Here is a 20,628-nt window from a genome sequence, read left to right on the forward strand (position 1 = left end):
CCAAACGGGTCAATGGTTGCAGTCCTTTCACTGCCATAGGTGCCCCTCCCAGAATCCAATGCTCGAAGCTAAGGATTTGGCCAATAAACTCCCGTAACTTTGGGTCCACTGTACACAAGTCGTGGAACGTTATCATTATCGAATATTAGTTTATAGAGTAATTTGTTTGACTTCTTGATGAAACAAGCACTGCGTCTTTGGTAAGTGGTTGATCTGGAAGAAGGGTATCTGTTGGTGATCTAAAACTTTGCCATAGAATCTGTTCATCTTTACTTTGAATTAGGTAAAGGTTTCCAGAATTATTTAACTTCAGTTCTGCAGATGCTGTTGAATCTCTTGTTCTTGTGGTCCAGACTGGTAGTTCTTGATATGCATCCTGTATAATAAGATTGCCCGTTTTTGATAGTGAAAGTTTTGAGCGTTGCCCATTGGCCCACGGTTAGCCATCCAGACAATGGTTCGATCACCATTGAACATCGGGTTAGTGAACCAAACTGAGAAGCAAAAGGCATTATCTCCAACACTGAAGAATCCGGCGTTGAACTCACCATCCGGTGACATCAAGAAATCATCTTTCTTATTAACTGAGAGTGATGAGTCTAGTTTTAAGGATTTAGGTGGTGGTGGTGATGATGTCTTTTTCTTTATTTATTTTTTTTATTTTTTTTTGAATGGCTCTTTTTTATATTAATTTTATTAATTATTATTTAGCATCGTATTCATCCAGGTATTATTTTCTTTTTACGAATATTTGTTTTATTTTATCTGTTATATATTTTTATCGTCTTTAGCAATTATTATATTACAGAAACTTATATATAAAGTGTGTGGACAAGTTCAAATAGGGTTATAAATATCAATATCACAAAGAAAGAAAAAAAGGATTTTTTTTCCCTAACTTACTAATCTAATTGGACAATTAAACGTTAGCAAGTCAAAATATTGACAAGTATAAATTATGGAAGAAAAAACAAATTAGATTACTACTCACATACCTAAATAAAAATAGAACTAATTACAATTTACAATCATGTATACAAAAATATTATAACACCTAATTCGAGTGCTATTATTGTTAAAATCTTTGAAATATATATTACTAATTTAAGCATATACCACTAATTTAACAATTAATGTTAGGACCTTATTTATTATTATTTTTATTTTTCAGAACATCACATACAATACTAAATTTTACCTTACCTAAAATCAATCAAAATATATACTTTTTTTAACAGCGTACGTAATCGCCCCTAGCCCAAGTGAGCCTTTCTAAATTAATTATAACCTTTATTTTGTTTTATATGATTTGACTTCTTTAAGTAAGTTGTTAAATTTAAAAAAACTAAATATGTCTTATTTTACATAATTTAATCATAACTTAATAAATAAATACTAGTGGTAGAGCCCGTGCATTGCGGCAGGGATACAACTGGAATTCGATCGGTACGGGTTTCAGCTCGTTATGGTACCGATGTGCTATAACAAATTTATAATCGGTGTAGTTTACGATACAATTTTTTAAGAAATTATACAACACCCTAAAAAATAAACTAAATAGAAAATACAAAAATAGTAACGACAAGTTGTCAACTCATCTTAATTTAAATCAATCAAATTACAAATTTCTACCAGTAACCCTTGCACACATCACCATAAATTCCCTTGTACACAAACCGGTATAGTACCGACATTGTGACGAGTAGAGTGCCAGCACACAATCAGTATAATAAATCTCTCCCATAACCATGCTGCTTTTTAACCACGTGACTTTTTTTAATTATTGTACAAAGTGTTGTTTTTTCAGCTCATGTGCCATTTCTAGCATCGTTTGCTTTTTTTTTTTTTTTAAATTTAAGATATATAGTTTTGGTTATTCTATTAAATCTTTTAATGTAGATGAATTGGATTTCAAATATTATCTTTTGGTTCATAATAATTTATACAATATGTCCAATGCTACTTAGAATTTTCACTTTCTTTAACATAAAAGGAACTTTGTTGTTCGTTGTTCATTGATTGAATTAAAATTCATTAAAAATCTTCTAATTTGTTTTAAAATGACATAAATAAAAGTTAGAGTCACACAAGTTACTTATCAGCCAGAGTTAGGTTGTCACTGGCAAAAAAAATAAAAGTTATAAGTGTTATCGATCACATTGTCAGTATAGATAATTATCGAGCAACAAGTCATAGTTTAGATTATTATAATTCGATTTCCTTTATATAATATAATGTTTTACATAATATTTTATCTTATAATTTCTTTAATCTAATCCAATACAAAATTATATGTAGCATAAATCGACATAACTGTTATCCATCAATCATCATCGTCATCATCACCGTACTCAGTAAATCCCACCAATAGCAAAGATATCGTAGGGTCTGAGGAGGGTAAGATGTAAACAACCTTACCTCTACCCCGTAGGAATAGAGAGGCTCCTTACGATGAGACTCTCGGCTCGATAGTAGTTTTGCATCAAGCCTTGGACATAAGGCACATAACACTCAACCATCGGGACACCAGCCGATTGGTGCGTGTACCATTGTCTTTCGGCTATCAACGCCACCACATGATGCCTGATTAACCTTCCGCCACTTTTAACGTTATTTTCATAAGATTAGTAAAATAACGTCAAAATTAGAACGATTTCACTTTTGCCCGCCCGAAGGTTCACACATATATACATTATATGGGCGCACCGCAAGCGTGTTATCCATCAAAATGGCATATAATTGTTTTCTCTTTTAAATTAGCGTCTAGCCATGAAAACACAAGAATACAAGATCAATGTCAAAATGATAAAACTTATACCAAAAAGTCTCTACTTTGCAACCTTGTCAATTCTACTAAACTAAAACCACCGGTTTTTAAGCCGACACATTAATGTAGTTCCAAACATCTTGGATCGCGGGAAGTGCCACAATTTTCTTGGAAACTTCCACGTCTACGGGAAGGACATATCCAAACACAGTGTACATGTTTTCCACTCTTCACAATTCAGTAAACTGATAAAGAATTCCGAGCCTGAATCGATCCATGCAACCGAGCCACGTTGGATAACCGGACATTCTTCGGTTGGTATGTTTTTAAATGCAACTCCTTCAGGTTCAAGTGTTACTTAAATCAATGCAATTGAAAGTCCAAATAAAGCCTGCAAAAGAAAATGAAACAACCAATGTGTTGGCTTTTTTGGTCAAACATGTGCAAGTAATATATAATTGTGAAAGAAGGTTAAAAAAGTTGCGGATTTTAAGTGGTTTCCTTTTCAATCTCAAGATTAAATGTGGCCTTCGGCGTGATAAAGGTGGCAACCCGTGCAATGATGCATGGTCAACAACTCAAGAGCGTGCATGATTCACCGCGAGACACATTCGAGAAGAAGCTCAAAACCATGCGATTTAGGAATAATGTGAACCAAAAACAACACGAAAATATAGGTCACTTTTAAAAGCATCTAATTTTTATTATTAAGAGATACATGTTGACTCTTGAAGTCAAATTACCAATATTTGAAGTTTTGAACTTATAAACCGACAAGCTTCGATCTCGTAACTTTTTAATAAAACGACAAAATTTTATTCTGTATATTACAAGCCTCACCAGCAAAGTTAAATTCAATCCGAAATAATAAGCGAAGTTTGGGCTAAAACCGAGATAACAATCACGTTTGGCTATGTTTGGGCTCAAACCAAAATAATAAGCGAAGTATCTGCTTGACTTTTAAAAATCGGGCCGGTTTGGTTTCGTTTTGTCTAGTATTTGGTTTGGTTTTGTTTTTTTGGTTTGGTTTTGTTTTTCCGGTTTTTGGTTTCAGTTTTTGATTTCATTTCAGCTTTTTTTGTTTTGTTTTTTTTTCAGTTTCAGTTCAGTTCGTATAGATGAAGAGATGAAACATGGCTGGTCATAATAATTTAGTACACGCATAAATAAAAATCATGGCTTACCGTAGCATGGCAAAACATTTGAATATATGCGGCCACTACGGATGGCAAAAGGTCGAGTTTGGGTCGGGTTTAGGTATTTCCAAACCCGTACCTGTTTATAAAATTCAATCCCAATCCCGTCGGGTTTCAATCGAGTAATTACCCGTCGGGTTTCGGGTTTTCCCATTGGGTTTCAGGTTTCCTATCGGGTTTTGACAAAATACCCGTCAGGTATACCCGGCTAAAAACCCGTTGGGTTTCTATCGGGGTTTTGTCAAAATATAACTAATCGATTACAAAGATGGTTACCATAAAGTTAAATATCTCAAATAATTGACATAAACAAGTTTCGACAGATAATATATTTGGAATATAGTATATATATAATATTATAAGTTATATCGGGTACTTCGGGTATATAATCAGGTAAATGGGTCTATCTTATCGGGTAATCGGGTCGGGTAATCGGGTATATTAGAAATCCCAAACCCGTCCCAAACCCATGAAAAATTTCAAAAACTAATCCCAAACCCATCCCATACCCTAACGGGTCAGGTATTACCCATCAATTTTATGTCAGGTTTCGGGTTTTCCCATCGGGTTCGGGTTTCATTGTCATCCCTAGCGGCCACTTTATAGAGTGAATAACTGTAGTACAATGAGGTGTAGGTAAGGGTAAGGATAGGGATCATACTTTGCGTGTGGCGTCTTGGAATGTAGGATCCTTAAATGGTAAGTTGCTAGAGTTGGTAGATGTGCTCAAAAGACATAGGGTTCAAATAGCATGCCTTCAGGAAACTAGATGGAAAGGGCATAGAGGGACCGAGTGCAATGGGTATAAGTTGTGGTACTCGGGGTCTAATGAGGCTAAAAATGGGGTGGGGTTTCTAGTGGCTAAGAAACTGCTCACTAGTGTGGTAGAGGTAATAAGGCATAATGATAGGATTTTGGTGCTGAGGCTAGTACTAGGGGAAGTAGTGGTGGCAGTGGTTTGCGCTTATGCTCCACATGCCGAACTAGGGGACCAGGAAAAGAGAGAATTTTGGGAATTCTTATATGCGATTGTGAGAGACATACTAAGGGATGAGAGGATTTGTATAGAAGGTGATTTTAAAGGACACATTGGTGAGGATAATGATGGCTTTCAATCCGTACATGGGGGGTTTTGGTTTTAGTGATAGGAATGACACTGGCATGGATCTTCTAGACTTTGCAGTGGCTCATGAACTTGGCATTATAAACTTGTTCTTTAAGAAGAGAGAATCACATTTGATCACTTTTAGCAGTGGGGACGCAACACGCAGATCGACTATCTTTTAATGAGGCAAGGAGATCGATGTTGGTGAAAGGACTGCAAGGTTATACCTGGGGAGACGGTTGTGGCTCAACATCGATTGCTTGTGGCTGATATAGGCTTTAGAAATAAGTTGACGGAAAGGGCGAGGAAATTTAGACCTAGGATTCCCTGGGGAGCTCTGAAGGACGACAGCCTTTCACTGTTCAAAGATAAGCTCGTATCATCGACTCTAGTTCAACTAGATGGGGACTCCAATCAGATATGGGAAGCCTTGGCGACAAAGATTACTCAAGTGGTGAAGGAGACTCTTGGGGTCACAACAGGAAAGGCAAGTGGTCATAAGGAGTCTTGGTGGTGGAATAAGATAGTGCAAGACAAGATTAGGGATAAACAAGGAAGTTTTAGGGAGCTTATGAGGTGCACAGACTAGAGGGAGCGCGCCGGATTAAGGGAGATGTACAAAAGGGCCAAGAAAGAGGCGAAAAAGGCAGTGTAAGAAGCAAAGAACACGTCCTATAAACGGATGTATTAACTTTTGGAAACAAAGGAGGGGGGGACATGATATGTTTAAGATTGCTAAAGCTAGGGAGCGTAGAAGGCAAGATCTAGGCGGCGTGAAGTTTATAAAGGGTGAGGATGGGCGTGTTTTAGTCAAGGAACATGACATCAGGTTGAGATGGCAAACCTACTTCTATAACCTTTTCAACAGCGGCAGCGCTCACCAGCAACAAAATGACTACACAATCATACATCCTCAGAATAATTGCTACTGTCGATGTATCACTTAAGAAGAGGTGAGGAATGCACTTAGGAAGATGGGAAGGGCTAAGGCAGTTGGTCCAGACAACATACCAATCGAGGTGTGGAAGTGTTTGGGAGAGGAAGGATTTATTTGGTTAACTACTTTGTTAACACTATTTTAAAAACTGATAGCTGGTGTGCGTCGGATAACCCTATAACAATGACCCTCACAACTAAGCTTTAAATATAAAACGAAAATCCTAAACCACACACAACTGGCAAGTGTACCGATCAAAAGTAGTATAGACCTAGGAAGTCCGAGTATCGAACACGTGGACACGTAAGAACGCTAATGATTACTAACCCTAGACAAGACCTACCTAAGAATAATATTTAATTGATTTTTGATTTCTTTTAACTTAACTGAACTAACTAGACTGACTAACAAAAGTTACCTAAAATAGAAAACTTAACGACGAACTAACTGTGTTAACTTCGGATGGAGAAAAACGTCTACCTATGTCTGAATCAAACTGTAGGCCTAACAAGCTAATGGATTGAATGATATCTAGACACCGGTCCCTAAAGATGACACGACTAAGGATCGCTTAGGCTCACTGGGTCACCTCTCGGTCTCACTCAATAAACCCTAACTACTCTTAATCGGCTAAAACGACCAAACCGAGAAACAATTGTTAACATGTTCTAATGTTGACTCACCTCTCGGTCTCACCAACACTCGACCCTAATGACAATGAATACTACACAACCAAGGATGGGGGAACAATTCAACTTAAAGCAAAATAGATCAACTAGTTGCTCAAAACACCTAAACCTGACAAGAAACGAACTCGCTCTCGCGCAATTCTTATTCTAGCATGCAAAGGCAATGAGACAACCCTAACTTCTTATCACCTCTCGGTCTTTAAGAAGGTGTCTAACCGCTGTACTTTAACCTCAAATTCACGCAACAAAACCCTACGGTTGTACCTACCGCAAACAAACCCTAAACACAAAGTCTAGAATCAAACAAGCACCGATCAATCAATACAAAACTAATCAACCCACGCAAGAAGTTTATGCAATAAAATACCAAAATTTCCAGCCCTTAAACACAACCTAATTCATGTCTTAATCAAACATTACAATAACAATTAACATATATCAATCAAACAATCCAACAAACTCATCAAAACCTAACAATTATCATCATTCCTAGGTAGAACCGACAAGATTAGCCTAGCATATTATTTAGACAGCAGCAAATACTCAATAAAAACATCTTATAACTCATACTAATCATCTCAAAATTCATTCAACAATCAATCCTACTCATAAACACTTCAATCTTTCAATCAATTGCAAAACAATTCAATAAATGATCAAGAAAATAAAGTTTGATGAACAATGTTTAAAGAGGAAGGATATAGGATGATTATGGCTGCTCTTTGCTGCTGTAAAACTGACGGGAAACATCCCCGAGGCTTGGTTCTTGCTTCTTCTTCCTTCCTTAGCCGTCACACCTTCAAACCCTAGCCGAACAACACTTTTTTTTCTTTCTTTCTTCCTGCTGAAGTGCCGATCGGACCTAGCTGCCAAGTTAGGGTTTTTTTTTTCTTTTTTATGTTATAAAATAATGTTGGGCTTGGGCTTTTCCATGATGCATATGGGCCGGGCTTTGAGTTTTACTTGAAAATGTATGCGTAAAAAGGTCCGTAAACTGCTCAAGAAGCTCGGTTTCTTCATTCTTTCACCCAAAGCCTACAAGATAAAGATTAATATGTAAAACCTATATAAAACAAGTAAACATATAAAATATAATATAATACGTAGATAGAAGGCGCGGAAAATACGTGTGTTTTACAACACATCAATAGCATGCCGGATCAATGGAGACGTAGTGTCGTAGTCCCTATTTATAAGAAGAAAGGAGACGCACAATGTTGCGGTAATTACAGAGGTATCAAGCTCCTAAGCCACACTATGAAGCTATGGGAAAGAGTTATTGAGGCTAGACTTAGACGGGAAACTCAGGTATCAGTGAACCAGTTTGGTTTTATGCCTGGAAGGTCAACCACAGAGGCGATACACATCCTAAGAAGATTAATGGAAAAGTACAAAGGGAGAAAGCGTAACCTACATATGCTGTTCATTGACCTAAAAAAGGCGTACGACAGTATTCCACGCCGACTTCTCTAGGATAGCCTTGAGGGTAGAGGGGTTCCTGGGAAATACATAGAGATAATTAAGGATATGTATTCTAAGTCTGAAACAAGAGTTTGTGCGCCTGTGGGGGATACTGACTTCTTCCCCGTGGAGGTAGGCCTTCATCAGGGATCAGCGTTGAGCCCGTTTCTTTTTGCAGTAGTCCTAGACGAGTTGTCAAAGTCAATCCAGGAGCCTGTCCCATGGTGCATGCTCTTCGCTGACGATATTGTGTTGATCGAATAGAGTAAACAAGATCTTAACATAAGGCTAGAGGAGTGGCGAGCTGCTTTAGAGAGTAAAGGTTTAAAGATTAGTCGGTCAAAGACGGAGTATCTTCACTGTGACTTTGGTGGAGTAAATGATGATGAGGACGTTCAAATCACCATTGAAGGCCAAGAGGGTCCGCAGTCAACCAAGTTCAAATACTTAGGTTCGTTTGTACAAAGTGATGGGGGCATAAAGAGTGATGTAGTCCATCGTATCCAGGCAGGATGGTGTAGATGGAGAGGTGCCACAAGGGTATTGTGTGACAGGAGGCTCCCAACTAAATTAAAGGGAAAGTTTTATAGGGTTGCGGTTACACCGGCGATGCTATACGGAACAGATTGTTGGGCCATCAAAAAGACACATGCGCGTAAGTTTGAGGTAGCAGAGATGAGGATGCTAAGGTGGATGTGTGGGCACACAAGGTTAGACCAAATAAGAAACGAGGAGTTTCGAGATAGACTAGGGGTAGCTAGTATATCAGATAAAATAAGAGAGGGCAGATTGAGATGGTTTGGACATGTAAAAAGAAGACAACAACGGCTCCCGTGAGATCAGTGGAAACTATATTTGTAGAGGGGAGAAGGGGTAGAGGCAGACCCAAATTGACTTGGGATGAGAGGATTGGGTATGATTTGTTAGATTTGTATCTCTCTGAGGACATGGTTCAAGATAGGACTTTTTAGAGACGTAGAATTAAGGTTAAGGACCAGTAGGAGGAGGGGTTATCTCTCGTTATAACTTTTTATTATACTATTTTCATTATTAGTGTTTTCATTTCCTATTTAGGGTTATTATCTTTATCAAAATACTTATTATTATGATTATTATTATTATCATTATTGTTGTTGTTATTATTATTATTATTATTTTTATTATTATTATTATTATTATTATTATTATTATTATTATTATTTAGTCTATCTACTATAAATGTTGATCAAATGCTACCACTAGTATATTGTTTCTAGTATAGTATTAATATACTACTATTTTCTTTTCTTTTATATATATTATCTATTTATTTTTTGAGCTAGGGGTCTCACTGGAAGGAACCTCTCTATCCTTAAGGATAGAGGTAAGGTTTGTCTACATCTTATCCTCCCTAGACCCTACAGATAGCTTTAGTTATTTGTGGGATATGCTGTGTATGATTGTTGTTGTTGTTGTTGTTGACATTGGCGGATCTTTATTTGGGCCGAAACGGGCCGCGGCCCCATCACGTTTTTCGCTCGGCAGTGTCTTTTTTTCGAAAAAATCAAGAAAATATATATATATATGTATGAGTCTGGCCCAGCCAAGTTATTTGAGTCTGACCCATCCATATTATTTGAGTCCGGGCCAGGCTTGAATTTTTATAAATGTAAAGTTTGTTTAAAGCGGAAGATCAGAAATCGTTTACGAAATAAACGTAAAGATAAAAAAAGGAAGGATAAGAAATAAAGCTCCATAAGACCTACCCAAACCCAAATAAACTTAAAAAAAAACTAAACATTAAGCCCAAAATCCAACCCTACCATATGGTTTGTTTGAACCCAACAACAAATGGAGGTTCCCTTGTGCGATGGCCGTTGTGTGAATTACTGACTTATGAGGTTCGGCACAAAAGTCAAAAACAAAAGCTGAGAAGCAAGCAAGTGAATTGATGAAATCATTTGGATGTGAAATCGGTTGATTGATTGGGCTCTATTGTTGTCTGCTGAGGCCTGAGGTTCAGAAGTGACTTTTGTGGGAGTGAAATCGATTAATTGAAACAGTCAACAGAAGCAAGCAGAGACCAGGTTCGGTAATTCGCATTTCACCATTTTGTATTTTTTTCAATTTGGTATGTTAGGGTTTGGAATTGTTGTTTGAGTCGACCCGAACCGAATTGTTGACCCGATACTTAGATGTAGGAAAAAAATATTTGATTGTCGTGAATTTCGGCCCATCCATACTTAATGCTCAAGATCCGCCACTGGTTGTTGAATAAACACAAAGAAACACATGAAGAAACAAAAATCTGAAAGGACAATGTTATCATTTTAGCCGTCATAAAATGTGGAGGAAAAAATCATAGGACAATCATAATATGTAAAATGGGTTATAGGGGGCGAGACAACCGTCTCGATGAGCACGACGCCTTGGTCGCCAAAAACTGCAACATTTGAAGCATCCAAACCGAAACCAGAAACCAAATAAACTGAAACTGAACCAAAACAAAACTAAAAGCGAACCGAAACTGAAAGTTAAAACCTTGCAGCTAATTCTAGAGACCTAATTTGTTTTCTGCCTTAAGGGGTCTAACCCGTTAGGCCAGTCCGTTGGGCTTGATTATGGATCCAAGGAAATAGCATGTATTGTTTGGATTAATTGATAATCATTATTTGTAAGTGTCGAAGAAAAGCAAAGTTGAAGTCTGCGTGCTGTACGCTTACTCAAAATTGTTTTAAAATTCGATCTAAATTGCATCATCAGTTATCCCATCCTATACTTCGGGAGCGCGAACCATGAACGAGAGGAAACCAAACAAGATACGTAGTAATTTCTAAAATCATGTTTTTAAACAGAAATGTGATTCATAAAACACAAGCTAAGTAACAGAAATATATACACTGATAAACATAAACATAAACATAAACATAAACATAAACATAAACATAAACATAAACATAAAAGACATTACATAATTTAGTAGCTTGTGGTTATTCCAAATGCAGGTACAGCTAGTAAAGAAAAGAAGATTGTAGACTGGAGAATGTGTCATTTGACCACCGGACATCCTTCAGCCTTAACACCAGGAGCAGTTGGGCAGCCTGCAAGGGGACAATGATCATCCATATCCATGCCCCACCATTCTGGCCCATTAATATCCCTAATTTGTAGCATAAAATAGCAAAGGATAGTCATGAATGCAATCCCTGCATCAAGCGCCGCCGACAGGATATAGTTGTGCCTTGTCCACCAGCCCTTAAACTTCTTATATACCACAAAGTTAAAGAAAATTCCTACTGAAAACCACATATTGTAATTAACAGCTCTGGTTGGTGGCATACCCCCTGGACCTGATATGAGGATAGGCATGTTTATGAGCCTAATCCATTTCTTCGCAGGAAATTTACGAGAAAGAAACCAGACTGGTAATGGAGCAAGAATTCCCAAAAGAAAGAAATAGTTCATTGCGGAGCATAGCCCCAGATTTCCAAACATTCTTTGAGGGCCCACCACTCCCCATATGATTGAAGCGTTGTAGAAAACATCGTCACCAGGGCACGTCCATGGGCTTCCTTCAGGCAAGTTACTCGTATCACAAATGTACTCCACTGTTGTGAGAAGCCACCAAGATGTGGAAAAGTATACGGACGATGCAATGATCGTCCCAACCAACTACATGAAGCACAGGCCGTATTTTTATTTATGATGAGAAATCATATATATATTGGCTAGTGTTTACTTTTCAAGTTAGAGAAAGATTTACCTGCACAATGAACATGGACTTTGGTGGGATTTTCATATAATGGCCTAGCTTAAAATCTTGCAGAAACATGATAGCTTGTGACATGCTTATGTAACCATATGTTTTAAAGGCTACATTCGCAAGTGGCTTCCCGGGATACATATAGCCAATAATCAGCTCAGTAATCACATTTAGTCCTGGTTGCTGTAAGAGAGTTTCGCCATTAGGATACAACAGATCAAATAACTGCAGAAGACAATATATTTATACGATCACCTAGTTTGTTGTAGCTGTGATAACACCTATAGGCAGTGTGAAGACCAGAGCCAACAAAATTGCTAAAATGACTCCCCAGTAAGGGAGCTGCAGCTCTCTGCCAAAGCCCTCACAGGTTAGCAAAGCAAGTCCTATTACCAATACCAGAAGAGAATAGAACCACCATTGTGGGACCGCATCGTAGTTTTTCTTCATTATCCTAGTATGGACATCTTCAAAATTGGCTCCAAAGGATGCTCTTGTTTGCTCCCAAATTGTTCTATAAATTACATGACAAAACCAAATGTATACATCATATGCTGCTATTAACCCATGGTTATTTTAGAGGTACAAAGGCAGCAGTCATACCTTCCATGAAAGAGTGCCACATGAGAGAGTGTGGCAGCTAATGTTGCGAAACTTAGACCGTATGAAATTGTGAAAGGTATGCTAAGATTGATTTTGCTATAATTGTTATAGCCTTGTTCGTCGAACGAGAAGGTTTCAGCGTTTAAGGCTCTTGAAACATTGTACTGTCCTCCATATTCATCAAACACATGAGAAGAGTAAATTGGGAAACGCTTGGCTCCATACCAGTTATTCCAATAAGCAATGGGGATTACTATGTAGATTACAATTATATAACCAGCCAAAATGTTCATAATGGCGAATCCTGGGGTGGCTAAAGGACTTCCAAGAAAAGATGCAACTGTCGACCAATCAAGCCCAATTCCTCCAACTCCAAGGCCACGGAGACCCGAGCCAATTTGCTGAGCTGTCACCGAGTCTTTCCATATCCAGCAAACAAAGGAGATAGCTGTTATGGATTGAAATAGATAACTGGGAATGATGTAGTATGAGAAGCTTGATATGAGAACTATCAGGAAAAATTGCAGCCTTGTGAGGCCTCTTTTTGGCCTCTTCTCTTCCTCATGCAATGCCCTGGAAACCAATAAAAATTTAAAAAAGGCTTAACAGAGAACATGCTATTAAATGAGCAACACTTGACTCAGTAGGGTGGTTCATTCCTATCCAAAGAGGTGGATGGACAAGACCAAACTTAGTTCATGTGGGGCTAACTTGCATATCATAAAATAGAATTAGACTTTGATTTGTTTCCTAATTCTAAGTTTGTGTTTTCTATATAAATGGCTTGTTAGGTTTATTATTTTCCGTTTGTTGATAATAAAGAAAAGAGTATCTCGATCTCTACATGCGTTCTGAGATTTTTTGGGTTTTTGATTTGGGATTTGACTTGTGATTATTAAAAACATGTTAGCAAAATGCGCATACAGAAAGAGGAAGAACCTGAAAAGGGAAACTTGAACGAGATTGGCAGGCCACCACATATAAGGCGAATCAACTAAAAACTTTCTGAAAATACCAGCCCATCCATAACCAAGCATCTACAATTAACATCATCATCATCATCATATATTATTTCAACAAAGAGATCTTGAACATGTTTATAAGACAGTTTTAAGTATAGACCTGTGTTGTTTGTGCTAGCAGCATGGCTGAAACGGGGTTGAGTTTACGGTGATAAAAAGCCTTGACGATGGTGATGATGTTAACCGCATAAACAGAATTCGAACCCGAGTTTGCAAATATTGTGATGAGAACATGCTCCTTCAAGTTGAAGGGACCAGGGTTGAGTGAAAAGGACCAACTTGTTTTAGGAACACGGATCTGTTTTGTGGGTAGAGTTGCAGCCATCAGCCTCCCAAGCGGAAGCACAACAATTTGAGCCGAAACAGATGACATGTATAGCGGATTATTTCGATAACCAAAGAACTGGTTTAAGAAAGCTAGAAGACCGCATGACACAATCCCCAGAAACAGTGTCCTGAATGTTAAGCAAGGTTGCGTTGGATCATCGGTGATTGGGACCGTCAGTCTCACTTGCTCGATTGGGCAATCATTCATCTCTTTTGCTCAGATATGAAAATACCAAATTACGACTTTAAACAAGTTCATTTTATAACAAACTTTGCATAAATAGAGAAAAAACTTAACCGTGTGAAACATGAACACACACATTCAAGCTTCTTGAATATGGTATCTTACCAATAAGTTGATTCTCAGGTGTGGGCTTCTCAGAGGACATGACCCGATTCGAATTTCTCTCTAAATTCTCCATTATTGTGTAATCCACGGCGGCTAAAGTTATGTCCCGAAACGTGCACTTGCGAGCTTTAGCTGTTGGTTACTACTCCATGATCTGATGTGAGAAAAAGGAAGATGTGAAATGGTTCATGAATTAAGTTAGAGGGTGGTGAGAGTTAGGAACACATATATATGTATATATACAAACTCACATTTGGTTGTTTAAGAGTAGATTGATGATAATGCTCCGGGAAACTGCGGCCTCACCCTTGTTATGGTTTACTATATAATGCAAATTGGTTGCCTGTGGATGTTAAGATATAATCATATTTAATTCAAATATTTTGAATTAATATTATGCTTAATTCATCCAGGAAATCAACATCCTAAAATAACAGTTGTTTATATTTATTGTATCATTTATTTGTACACAATTACCTCCTTGATGTTAGCTTGTAACAACTGTTATCAGTTATATATTAACCTTTGAATTCTCAAATTGATTGTATTATTATAACAGAAAGATCCTCTTGGTTATATGAAAGCAACAAAACTAGAATGTATGTAACTGCAATTAAACTTCATGTGTATATAAAAGGGATTATTATTATTAGTTATTAATATATATTCTAAATTTTAATTTAAGATTACATTAGATTCTTAGAGTTATTTTGTTCCAATATTTTATCAAAAGAGTGTTCATTTCATTTACTAAAATAGTATTTTCAGAAACATACAACACTTTGCGGGCAGGGGTGGTTCAATGAAGGAAACTGGGATTTTTGTGATCCCGATTCGATCTTGAGGGCATCCGGGTTGTATCATCAGCGAGCCTTCGAGCGGGTGGATTTTCTCCGGGACTGGGGATAACTTGGAAACGCTTAAGGGCTCTATAAGGCTGGGTCGGGCCAGTTGGCAGTGGTCTTTCGCCATTGAGTCATCCCGTACGAAATGGCTAGACAATTCTTTGTTTGTTGATCATTCATAAAATAAAAAAAAATAAAAAGCTAGTTGTTTCGTTCCAGTATCTTTATTGCTATTTATTATAATAGCTCGAAAAAAATCGTGCTAGTGATGAAAGCAACAAAACTAGAATCTATATAATTACAATTAAACTCTATGCGTGCATACAATGGATTAATAATTTAATGTACCTATTCTAATAAAGTAAAATAAATGTGACACTTGTCATGTTTTGCTTAATTCTCACATTTTTTTGCTCCAAAACTAATATACCCTAATATATGTAATAAATTGTGTGATCCGAGCCCCGGTGCGGAAGCGTGAATAATGGTCGTTATAACGGTGGAGCTCGGATCTGAGCTAGGATTGAATCGTATTCGCTCTTGAAAGGGGGTTTTGAACGGATGAGTGGTGTTTGGGAGAGAGCCTGAATCGATTACAATGAACAATAGACTGGATGAACAAACATATGCAATCTATTCACAAAGATAAAGAGGTGGCAGTATGATTTCATTAACCAAAAGATTGTCATACAAAGCACTCATACATACACACATACATACAGTAAAGATCAGCCACCTCCAGGAGAGCTCATCCTGGAGGCAGCGGCTCTCTCAAAGAGATAAACCCTAGATCTCACATAATACATAATACACTCATGCTAGAACAATTAACAAATACATCTATTTATACTAGTCTAGCATGTCTTGGTCTTTAAGCCATCCACCATTGGTTGAGACCAAAAATATTAATTAATTTCACCTATAATAATAATAATTCGATGCGTCGATCTAAAATATAAGTCCCAACAATCTCCCCCTTAGACCGATGCCATCGAATTTTTTTCCATGACCACCTCAAAAACCCGTTGTTTTTCGTTGAACTTCTCCCCCTCACGTTAAGCTTCTCCCATTGTTCATTTCTAATCATATCTCTTATATCACTTTTGGATACAGTTGTATAGGCATATGAACGAGGTTTTGAACTTCAAAGATCAACTTCAAGTAGCAAGGTCATCACAAAAAGAAATAAACTCAATGTGATCATCAAATAATCTTCCATTCTTCAAACTTGTTTCTTTACTTGTAAATCATCTTCAAACCATTCCCTGAATCAAGATAGCATTCAAGTCAACCATAACCCGTTCTTGATTGTCAAGTGACTGTTTTCATAGGAGGTTAAACTCTACTGATCATCCGTTCACCATGTTACTAGTGATGACTCTATCTTCTCAATCGTACTAGGAAATCTGAAAACTCACAAACATTGAAACATCTCTAAAGAATCTTGGATTATCGATCTTGATCAACTTTTCCTTAACTTGAGTCTTTTCACTTGCTTTGAAGAAGCAATTTGCAATGAAATTCAAGAATTTTTACTCCCCCAATTTCGTTGCAATTGTCTTTGTAAATTGTGTCTTCAAATCAAGTATGGGTGAAACAACCTTGACCATCCATATCAAGATTGTTGATTCTGTAATAAACAAAGATAAACAAAACATTATGTTGGTTGACACTCATAAGGGATAAAATCCGTAAGCTTGGTCAACACTTGTTCTTGTAAAGCTCTTTGATGAAGTTTGTGAAAAATTGATAAGGCTTTGATTTCCTTTTGCTTGTTGATGATTGGATAAAATTTACCAAAATACCCTTGGTATATATCTTCCATATAGCTCAGCTTGGTCAAACGGTCAACGACACCAAAAATCTCAAGTGTAATTCATTAACGAGCATGGATTATCGGTTCACGAGCACACAAGTCCTTTAAATCCCTTCACAAGAGCACTCATAATAATTTATTTATTTATTTTTTTGCTCGAGCATGGACCTTGCTCGAGAAAATACTTAGTCTTTTTCTCACATCGAGCATGCTGGAGGGCTTGCTCGAGGCCCTTGCTCGAGAAAATACTTAGTGTTTTTCTGTGTCGAGCATGCTGGAGAGCATGCTCGAGGCCCTTGCTCGAGAAAACACTTGTATTTTTCTGTCGTTACTCGAGCATGCTCCTGTCTTTACTCGAGCATGCTCGAGACCTTGCTCGAAATACTTAGTCTTTCATCAAGCATGCTCAAGACCATGCTCGAGACCTTGCTCGAATTACTTGGTCTTTCATCAAGCATGCTCCAGACCATGCTCCTTCTCTCTTTTCCTGAGCATGCTCAAAAGCAAAAGTGTGATCGAAAACACTTGTATTTTTCTTCTCTTTTCATGGGCATGCTCAGGAGCCAAAGTGTGCTCGAAGAAGGTTTTCTCAAGTAAAACAAAGTGTGCTCGAGACCAAAAGATAGATTTTGAGATAAACCAGGATGTGCCCGGGGTTCATGTGCTCGAATCCAAACTTGATGTGCTCGATATAAGATATGCTCGAGATAAGCTGTGCTCGAAGCAACACTTAGTCATTTTACATACTCGAGACCATTCTTATCAAGCTCGAGACATCCAGACTTCTTTTCTGCTTCATCAATCAATGATTTTCTAATACAAAACCTGCTTAAATATTCCCTTTGCATCTTCCATCTGCTGCTACAAACAATGATTAGATTGCTCCTAGTACCTGTTCATTCTTGACTTCTACATATCAGATTGTACCAGCAGCAATGTTCTTCAATATTCCTTTTACTATTCAAGCAGCACACTCATATCAGAACAATTTCAAGCACATAAAACCCTAATTTTCAGATCAAGAACCAAGCTTCTTCAACTAAAATTAATCGCTGTAGCAATATCCCAGTCATCTCAATATCAACCATCTATCTTCAATCTATCAACAGCCGTTACAGATCTGAAAATCATCTTCAATAACAGTTTTGCCCCAAAACGAGCTAAAAACACTGTTACATCAGATCTGGACCGATATTACCAAATAAACATGAAATTGATGTTGAATCTCCGAACGAGTCATCAACCCAGACATCAATCCACATAAATTTTACCCAAATCATCAAATAATTTCAAAACCCTAAAAAATTTTCAACAAACCTCATCGGCTTAACGTCCATGGTGGATTCAAGAGCGAGGTGAATCAGATTCAGCGGTTAGTCTGAACGATTCACCGACCTGATCTGATGCCAATTGTGTGATCCGAGCCCCGGTGCGTAAGCGTGAATAATGGTCGTTATAAAGGTGGAGCTCAGATCTGAGCTAGGATCGAATCATATTCGCTCTTGAAAGGGGGTTTTGGACGGATGAGTGGTGTTTGGGAGAGAGCCTGAATCGATTACAATGAACAATAGACTGGATGAACAAACATATGCAATCGATTCACAAAGATAAAGAGGTGGCAGTATGATTTCATTAACCAAAAGATTGTCATACAAAGCACTCATACATACACACATACATACAGTAAAGATCAGCCACCTCCAAGAGAGCTCATCCCGGAGGCGGCGGCTCTCTCAAAGAGATAAACCCTAGATCTCACACAATACACAATACACTCATGCTAGAACAATTAACAAATACATCTATTTATACTAGTCTAGCATGTCTTGGTCTTTAAGCCATCCACCGTTGGTTGAGACCAAAAATATTAATTAATTTCACCCATAATAATAATAATTCGATGTGTCGGTCTAAAATATAAGTCCCAACATAAATAAATAATTATTCACTTTCCTTTTAAACTATATTTATATAATATCTATATATTTTTATAAATATAAATATTAACATATTATTTTACTATATATTTCAAAATACTTGGTGAATTCCAAAAATCAACAACAAATCATGTTTCTCAAATAAAAATTGTTTTGGGTTTTTTGTGGAAGTTAAATTTGATTTTATGGGTCAAAAGTTGGTCAATAGATTGTTTGGTACAAGTTAACTACATTTAGGTCAAAGTTTGTTACGGGTCAAAAATGAATACTTTGAGTATTTTTAAAAGTTTGAGAATGCAAAATAGATTTATCGTCAAATTTGTTATAGGTTCAAAGTGTTGACTTTAAAATGTCAAAAGTATGAAAGTTAGAATTTTAAACATGATTTGGGTTTCAAGTTTATTTTTAAGGGTATTTTTTGAAATAATCAAAAGGTTCGGGATTTAGCAAGTTGACTATTTTTCCCTCAACTATTAAAATTTTAGAAAAGATTGCGAACATTTTCGACTTGCCATCCCCATGCCTATCAATGCTTCTAACATTTATCAAATTTGAAATATTTATGTTAACATTAATTTTTCCTTCAATGGTGATCAGAACGTTGTATGGGAAGCATGTCACGCAAAACTATGCTCAAATGAAACAAAATATTCACATAATTGAATGGGTTAACATGTTATTTTTTATGTTGTCATTATGACAAAGTCGAGAAGCCCTCTGAAACTTATCAAAATATTTTTTATAGTGTAGCTCAGAAAAACATAGTTCTTGAAGAACATCCATTGCTACAATTTAATATCCTACTTTCCTTTGATGGTGGTAAATTGATAAATATATCAATAAAGGTAACGCCTCTTGTATTTAGGCTGAGTAGTTAGAACTACTACCGTATGAGAATTTTATTTTCAAAATTGGTTCATAACCAAAATTCTTTCAATTATATATATAACACCGAGAATGATTTTTTCATTAGAAAGAAGCATTCTCGGGTACGATTTTGCGTGGGTATTTTTTTTTATTAAGTTCATTTAAAAAATCATTTTGTGATATAAATAAAATCAATTTATGTACACATTGTATAGATACAAGCATAGATGTAATACATTTTTTTATTTACGCTTTGCAATTATTTGTTTTACTTATGATTTTATAATTTGAATTATCCCGTGTGTGGCACTGGCTCTAAAACTAGTATATATATATATATATATATATATATATATATACTAGGTTAAATACCCGTGTATACACGGGTTAAGTAAACTACATTAACAAAAGAACAAAACAATATAAAATACTTATACTAATTTGGTAATAGATAAATGAATATAAAAATATATTACAACGTTGAATAAAATAAAAAAAATCATAAAATAAAATAATTTTTTTATAAAATAAAAAATATGTATTACAACGTTGAATAAAATAAAATTTTCATAAAATAGAAAAAAAAAGCAAAAGAAAATAAGATGGTAAATTTTCATTAATCTCTAAAATTTTCTTCACATACAACATTTTTAGTTACATTTTTCATTGAATATTAGAAGATTGACTTCATCTCCAGTTTTAATCTAAAAAGTGTGACATAAACTTCTAAAATCTGTCCTTGTATATAATGTTTAAAATTTATTTAATCAAACTTTTCTTACTAATAACACACAATTATTACTAAAAACATAAGTTATTTAGTACTAATATTAATTTGATATAGGGATTTATATTTTTAAGAAGAATAGTGTTTGAAAAAAAGATTGATACAAATCATACAAATACTTAAATAAACAATACCCAAATTTTAAAAACATTATATTATAAAGCAATATAAATTGAAA

The 20,628-nt window shown here is 36.3% G+C and overlaps 1 protein-coding gene and 1 pseudogene across 2 annotated transcripts; one reads left to right on the forward strand and one right to left on the reverse strand.

Moving 5' to 3' along the window:
- The first annotated feature begins 454 nt into the window (after positions 1-454).
- On the forward strand, positions 455-5,657 carry LOC143533939 (uncharacterized). Its single transcript, XM_077028560.1, has 4 exons — positions 455-634; positions 712-727; positions 4,600-5,081; positions 5,280-5,657. Exons 1-4 carry the CDS (start codon positions 455-457, stop codon positions 5,655-5,657), a joined length of 1,056 nt encoding a protein of 351 aa, XP_076884675.1.
- Positions 5,658-11,182: 5,525 nt separating this feature from the next.
- LOC143533940 (oligopeptide transporter 5-like) lies at positions 11,183-14,271 on the reverse strand (annotated as a pseudogene). Its single transcript, XR_013135450.1, has 7 exons — positions 14,199-14,271; positions 13,623-14,065; positions 13,440-13,537; positions 12,501-13,073; positions 12,153-12,411; positions 11,898-12,080; positions 11,183-11,806 (listed from the first exon to the last, which is right to left on the reverse strand). The product of XR_013135450.1 is annotated as an oligopeptide transporter 5-like (transcript).
- Positions 14,272-20,628: the final 6,357 nt, after the last annotated feature.

Source organism: Bidens hawaiensis, unplaced genomic scaffold (genome assembly GCF_021521415.1).
Source record: "Bidens hawaiensis isolate Kalapana, Puna unplaced genomic scaffold, B.hawaiensis_p1.1 tig00009958_1, whole genome shotgun sequence".
NCBI classification, from domain to species: Eukaryota; Viridiplantae; Streptophyta; class Magnoliopsida; order Asterales; family Asteraceae; genus Bidens; species Bidens hawaiensis.

Bases quoted from the DNA above. Each gene is read 5' to 3' on its own strand.
- LOC143533939 (XM_077028560.1), top strand. From the start codon at position 455: ATGGTTCGATCACCATTGAACATCGGGTTAGTGAACCAAACTGAGAAG. The intron at 5,082-5,279 runs GTACATGGGGGG...TGTTGGTGAAAG, and splicing joins ATAATGATGGCTTTCAATCC to GACTGCAAGGTTATACCTGG.